The sequence below is a fragment of the Corvus brachyrhynchos genome, unplaced genomic scaffold (assembly GCF_000691975.1).
Source record: "Corvus brachyrhynchos isolate BGI_N302 unplaced genomic scaffold, ASM69197v1 scaffold94, whole genome shotgun sequence".
NCBI classification, from domain to species: Eukaryota; Metazoa; Chordata; class Aves; order Passeriformes; family Corvidae; genus Corvus; species Corvus brachyrhynchos.
Genome location: NW_008238330.1, coordinates 8580430 through 8587006, shown reverse-complemented (window position 1 = coordinate 8587006; position 6577 = coordinate 8580430). Strand labels below are relative to the sequence as shown.

Sequence of the window (6577 nt, the reverse complement as noted above, 5' to 3'; positions counted from 1 at the left end):
AAATGTCACACTTTTCGTGACTAAAAAGCTGGTGGGATTTCTGCTGAGCAGCTTTCTCTGAGGAGAAGGATTTTATTTTTTCCCCCATGGAAAAGATGTGTCCCTGTGCATGTGTGACTGTCATTAAACTGCTGCTCCCTAGACCTGCATAGTCACAGCACATCACCCCAGACCTGGTCAAGACGACCAAGTCTTAGCAACAGCTTTGTCACGTGTGCATGCAGCATCTGCTGTTGCTGCTGGGCACACAGCTAAAACAGGTTTTAAGGTAGGACAACTGATTTCCATGCCCCAACAAGAGCATGTATTTCTTTTGGCCAAAGACTGAGGTGGTTCACAGCAGGGAGACTGGCAATGTGACTGAAGAGCTACTTGCTGCAGCTATACTGCCATTTGTACCATCCCTTTGAGTTTCACCAGTGAGTAGACACCAGTCTGACAGAGCTGAGGTGTGTTGGGAAGGCTGTGAATGCACAGCCACTACTGCCATGGTGCTTTGGGAGCTCCCAAGGGAAAGTGCTGCACAGGCTGGGCAGGATTTCACAAGGGTAGGCAAACCCTTCCAGCAGCATATTTGCTATTCCCTGCTCCACCTGAGGTCAGAGAGGGACCCTCAATGGCGGTGGGACACCACAGCTTCTGGACACACACACACACACACGTGCTCACTGTGTGGCCTGTGCTGCGGCCTGGCAGGTGCCTACCTGAGATCACCTCCTTGGGAAAGCGGGAGGCAATGACCTTGCTGTCAGTCAGCGGCGTGAGGATGGCAGCCGTGTTCCCCAGCATGCTGCCAATGCCCAGCATCAGCAGCATGAAGAAGTAGAGCACAGAGTACAGCTGGGGCACCTCCATGTTTTTGATCGCTTCCGAATAGACTATAAATGCCAGTCCCGTCCCCTGGACAGCCTGACAGAGACAAGGGGGGGAAACAAGAGTTACGGGCAGCTCCTCAGCTTGATAAAGGATGTAAGAGAGTGACTCTGTGTCATGACAAAGTACACCCAAGGTGTGACTTTGCACAGCAAAGGTAGGTGAGGTCTTCACTGTTCTATCCCAACTGCACAGACACTGGGTGCTGATGACCTGAGTGAGCCCCTGCCCCATCCTAAGGTGTAGAAATAATCCCCAGCCCTTGGTCAGGCAGCTCCTGGGCTCACATGGGGCACCTGAGCTCAGTGGGAGCAAAGGGGACAGCACAAACTAGCAACTCACCGTGTCTAGCTCAGCTTCCAAGCTGCAGTTTTTAATCTGTGGTGCTAATTGGGCATACTCCTGCGGGTAGGTGGCCATGAGGTAGTCTTTCATCTCATTGAGATTGTCTGCTGTTAAAGAGCCTTCCTCCAGGTCAAAAGCATTCAGCAGCAGCAGGATCACCCTGGGAAGGATTACAGGAATTTAGTGGCTTTCAGGCCCAGGACACCTCACCCCTTTTTTCCACCAGCCCCCGTGGGGATGCTTTGCTGGCCCCAGGGCTTCAGTCTCCCTGGGTGAGAGCAGCACTTCCAGCACAGTGTTGGGACATGGGCAACCTTGTGCTCATCAGTGCCTTGGGGGGAGCAGCTCCTGCACCCAAACTGCTGCTCCCAGGCAGGTATTTTGGGTGCTGGCCAGTGCTGGCTGGTGTCTCTTCCCCTTTGCCCTCCAGTCTCATGTCCACACCCCCCAACTTTAAAGTCTTTTGGCAACAAGCAAGAACTAGCAGCTTGGTTTCCTCTCTGATCAGCAGATAGATTGAAAGTTTTAAAAATATGAGTAAATGTGTAACTGCCACGGGCCCTGTGCCAGGAACTGCATGCAAGCTTGCAGCTACAGGACACAATCCTGCAGGCTGCTGGGCTTTTGCAGAGCATCACAGCCAAGGAGGCTGTGCTCCTGGAACAGGGCTTAGCCTTAAAAAGTGGGATCTGAACATCACTGCATTTATTAATCAGCTCCCCCACACTCCCTGGAGCATGTGCCAGGACAAGAACACAGGGGAAAGTGCCTCTGTCACCTGCCCAGGCAAACTCATCCTCTTGCCTAGGCCCATGCCTGGAAGCAGCACCCAGGTGTCAAAAGGCAAAGCACTCTGACCTTTCATCTCAGGCTTCATCACCTTGAATAGCTCCTTTAGCTTTATTAGAGCAGTATCGGGTCTGGTCTTGGGGCAGTGCTGGCAGTGCTGCGTGCTGTTATTTATTTACCTCCCCCCTGACCTGCCCCAGAACAGCTTGCAGTGGAAAAGCAGCGAAACAGCGGGCTCTTACTTGTTGATGCAGCTCTCATAGTTAAAGGTCGCCTTGAAGCCATAGATGGAGAAGGTGACGATGCTGGCGAATACGGAGGTGGTGCTGTTGATGAGGGACACGATGATGGCATGTCTCTCGCAGTTGTTGCTGGGCTCGTTGTAGCTGGCAAAGGCGATGAGGCTGCCAAAGCCAAGGCCCAGCGAGAAGAAGATCTGCGTGGCAGCGCTGATCCAGGTCTTGGGGTTCAACAGCTGCTCCAGCTGCAAAAGCCAGATGAGAGAGCAAGACCATGAAGTTTCACACCAGGGCCCAGCACTGCCCCTTCCAGCCTGCAGGGATAGGGACAAGGCCAGGGATGGGGCCCTTTGTGCACTCATTTTAGGTCAGGAGTGGTTTTGGACAGGGTTACTGCTCTGACTGAAAGTAATAGGTTATGCTAAGGGGAAGGTCTTCTTCTGCAGGAAAAAGCAAGCAGCTTATGGGTATCATGGCAGAACAGCCTCCAGCCACTCCCAGCCGGGGTTTCCAGCTGCCAGACCTACGGTACTGCTGCAAAAATTCAGTATAAAAAAAGGAGGACCAAGACCTTTTAAAAACTTACATGCTCAGTAACCAATAACATTTCCTGAAAAATTCAATACAGTTTTTCTGCACCTTTGGTGTGAACATGTAGATGAGCCCATTCACAGCTCCGTGAAGTGTTAATCCTCTGATGAGGTATATGATGAGAACACAGTATGGCAAAGAGGCTGTCACATACACGACCTGGGGAAAGAGGGGAAAGACCTTGGTCTAAAGAATACATAAGACAAAGCGAATCTGCTATGTCAGTCTCACTTTACATAATTAATTTCCATTATTGTGTTTGTTATCATGTATTAGTCTTTAAAGAAATATTATCAGACAGATCTAACTTTAGATTTACATTTTAGGGAAACAAGTTCTTAATAATACTGAAGACCTGCACTACTCTTCCCAGGGTCTTCTCTTTGATGGGAAAACAAACAAAAATCTAAAATATTTGCAGCATTCACAAACTAAGTGACTATCTATCCAAAACTCATTAGGCAAAGGTCATTCATAATTCGCTCTATAAGGAAGGCAAGCAGAGGTCATAAAAGGTCAAAATCAAATTTGAATTGAATCAAATTGAATCAAAATTTAATTGAATCAGTTGCATCAAGTTCGAGAGGTTATTCCTAGTTTACAGTCTCTTGGCTTTCTTGTATTTGACTAAGACGATTTGGGGATTACAGCCCTCAGCTTGCTGCTTAGTGCAGGCTCAGCCAGGACATTGGGGTTTTTCTCCCCACTTCCTCATGATTTCTGTTGTGAAGAAAAAGCAAGCAAAAACTGTCCAGTAGGTGTATTTTTTTTCTTGCAAAGACCAAGGAATAGACATCTGCTGACACGGCTCTGCCGTGGCAGATGGCTTTCCTCATGGCCAGCAGCCTAGCAACTGGTTTTGCAGAGAGCTGGCTGTGTTTAAAGGACTTTTCTGGATTATTTTTTTAGTATCACTCAGTGTTTTGGTTGATCCTGTTTCAGCTGCAACTTGACAGGGCAGCAGAGGCAGCAGAGCTCGGTGCTCCGGGGGAGATGCCGTGACCCCAAGGAACAGCAGCCATCCCGCACTGCCTTCCCGCGCTCGTCTCCCCTCCGCACGCCCCGCCCGGGCCCGGCAGGGCTGTGCCCCGCGCTCACCTTGCCGGTGGAGGCGGTGCCGCGGAGGATGCAGAGGTAAACCACGAGCCAGGCCAGCGTCAGGCACAGCGCCTGCTCCCACTGCACGCTCCCGCTGGCCTCCAGCGACGGGGAGATGTTCAGGGTCTGCCGGTACCAGAAGTACTGCGTGGACGATGTCTTCTCACACTCCTCCTCGTAGCCCGTGCGGTTGCTGTTGAGGGGGCAGGTGGCCCATGGCAGGGGGTCCTGGGAGGGAGGGACATGGAGTGAGTGCCCTCGGCACGGCAGGCAGAGCCGAGATGCCAGTCAGGAGCAGGGAGGATGATGGCAAGGGCGACTTTCTGCCCGGGCTTGCTTCTCTCTGCACGGTGCTGCCTGGGGCTGGGGATGACCCTCTCCCCTGGGGATGATCTCTTTTGACACTGTCCCCTGGGAATGACCCTCTCCCCAGGGATTGATGCTTTCTGATCCTCTCCCCTGGGAACGACCCTTTCTGACTCTCTACCCAAAGACAGACCTGCTCTGTCCCTCTTCCTTGGGGATGACCAGACTGATTCTCTCCCCAAGGACTGAGCCTCCTTAACCTTCTCCCCTGGGGATGACACTCTCCAAGCCTCTGCCATGGGGCCAGACCTCCCCCCTGCCAGGACACCCTGGCAACAAGGCACATGTGACTGAAGAGTCACAAGGCTAGCCTTGACCTGAATTTCATGGTGAGGAGAAGACAATGGCAAATGCCTCTGGGAAGACCATGGAGGGAGACACCACTGCATCACTTTTCTCTCCAGAAAAGCCCTGGGTTTCTGAAGCTTTTGACAACGCTCCACCTCCCCTTCCCAGCTGACAATGGTGCCATGCAACATCCAGCACCAATGCAAAGCCACCACGAGCCTCCACAGCCACAGTGGGGCCAAACTGGGCCATTGGGAGCCCACACACCTGGAAGGAGTGGAAGAGGTACCAGAAGGCCCAGGCGTTTATCACGTTGTAGTACATGGAGAGGAAGAAGGAGACGACAACACTGGCAACTCCTGCAGGTACGGAGGGAGACACTTGGTCAGCAGCAAAATCCCAAAATGCCCAGGGATCCATAACATCTGTGGGGTGTGGGAGCAGCACTGCCATGGCTGACGCAGCAGGGGCTGTGTCCCTGCACAGCCATGCACACAGGGCATGTCCCTGTCACTGCAGACACTGCCTCCTCCTCCCGCCAGGACTATCCTGAACTCGATTTTATACTCTAGGCCCCAGGGAGGGAATATTCAATGTATCATTAAAAATAAAATGTGTGCGCATGCAAATTAATGATAGCTTGGGTTTTCATGGTAATTTAATAACATAAAAATGTATCTAAGAGTGGACATTAGTAAATGGTAGACTGGAACAGTAGGAAATTAAGGCACTGTTTTATCACTCATGTTGAGCTTACTGGGAAGGTGCTCTTGGGGTCAAAGCCCAGTGTAGGCAGCCCCAAGGGCTGGGTTTAGCACTGGCCTTCACACCGTGATTTTGGCAGTCTGCCTGAGGGCAGGGGACTCACACCTCTGAATCCAGACCCAACACAGCAAGCTGGGGTCTGGCCCCAATGCCCCACAAGGGACAGGATAAATGCATGCCATGAGGTGTCTGGCTTTGCTCAGCCTGGTGAGACACAGTAAAACCTGAGCTCTCACCTGGGTCTTCCCTGAAAGACAAAGCTCTCCTATCTAAAATCACCCACATTCCCTGTGTGCTGGAAAATACAGATGGAAGCTGAGAACATACCAACACCGCAGAGGTAGGGGCTTATTATTTTCCAGGCGCCGATGCTGCCCTGCCGCATACGCTGCCCCACGGCCAGCTCCAAGTACAGCAGCGGCATCCCCTCGGCAATCAGCATGACAAGGTATGGGATCAAAAAGCCACCTGTGAGAACAAACCCTACAGTCAGCTTTCGGCAGATCAGCAGCAAGATAAACACCACATTGCCCTATTTGTGTTCAAATCAAGCTGTCAGTGTCCCAGAGGCCGGCTGGGTCTGGGTCCTGTCTAGGCATCTTGAGTAATGAGGGCACGGCCCAATCTTGACGGACATCTCACAGAGGTTTCGGGCAGCGTCCCAGAGGCTGGTGGGCGCTGACTGCCTGGGCGCAGGGAATTTTCCGCAGGGACTTGGCAGGGCTGGGATTTCTGCTGTTAAACTGTGTTGGCCAGCACTGCGTTGAGGCAGAGCTGCCCAGATGAGTCTGGGCGGTTTGAGCAACGCTGGGGGCTGGGGCTGTTAAAGGGTAACCAACCACCCGCCAAACCTTGTAAACGATAATGAGAAAAAGAGGCCGAGGGAAAGATTTACTTCAGTGTGGGGTGTTCTGCCGCACAGCCAAAGTGCTCAAAGAAAAAGTAACAGCAATGTCTGTGTCAAACAGAGAGTTTGAGTAACATGTTGAAGTCTGGTTTTGCTAAAAAATAAAAAAACAACCAAAAAACCAAATAAAAAACTTCCCAAATCCCCATGCTGAGCCCACAAGCACCAGCAAATGAATGAAGGCTTTTCCCCCAGGGCCCCACCTGTGGGAGCAGACCCTGGGACAGAGGCATAGAGTCTCCTCCTGCATGGGGCTGCTCATCCCTACTTCCCGCCACATGGAGAGCCACAGAGATGCTCCTGTGGAAGAGCAGCA

At 51.9% G+C, this 6577-nt stretch overlaps 1 protein-coding gene across 6 annotated transcripts in view; it reads right to left on the bottom strand.

Annotated features, from left to right (window-relative positions):
• Positions 1-6577, bottom strand: part of SLC6A20 (solute carrier family 6 member 20) — a 17448-nt gene that overhangs the window by 3487 nt on the left and 7384 nt on the right. For 5 of the 6 annotated variants that reach the window (XM_017734479.1, XM_017734480.1, XM_017734478.1 and 2 more), the window contains 7 exons: positions 5682-5822; positions 4857-4948; positions 3936-4163; positions 2886-2996; positions 2250-2491; positions 1216-1378; positions 705-909 (listed from right to left, as the gene is read on the bottom strand). In XM_017734479.1, coding sequence (XP_017589968.1) covers positions 705-909; positions 1216-1378; positions 2250-2491; positions 2886-2996; positions 3936-4163; positions 4857-4948; positions 5682-5796 — 1156 coding nt within the window. In that variant the 5' untranslated portion in view covers positions 5797-5822. Of the gene's footprint in view, positions 1-704; positions 910-1215; positions 1379-2249; positions 2492-2885; positions 2997-3935; positions 4164-4856; positions 4949-5681; positions 5823-6464; positions 6567-6577 lie in introns of those variants that run through there. The other variant, XM_017734481.1, reaches the window with a different exon arrangement.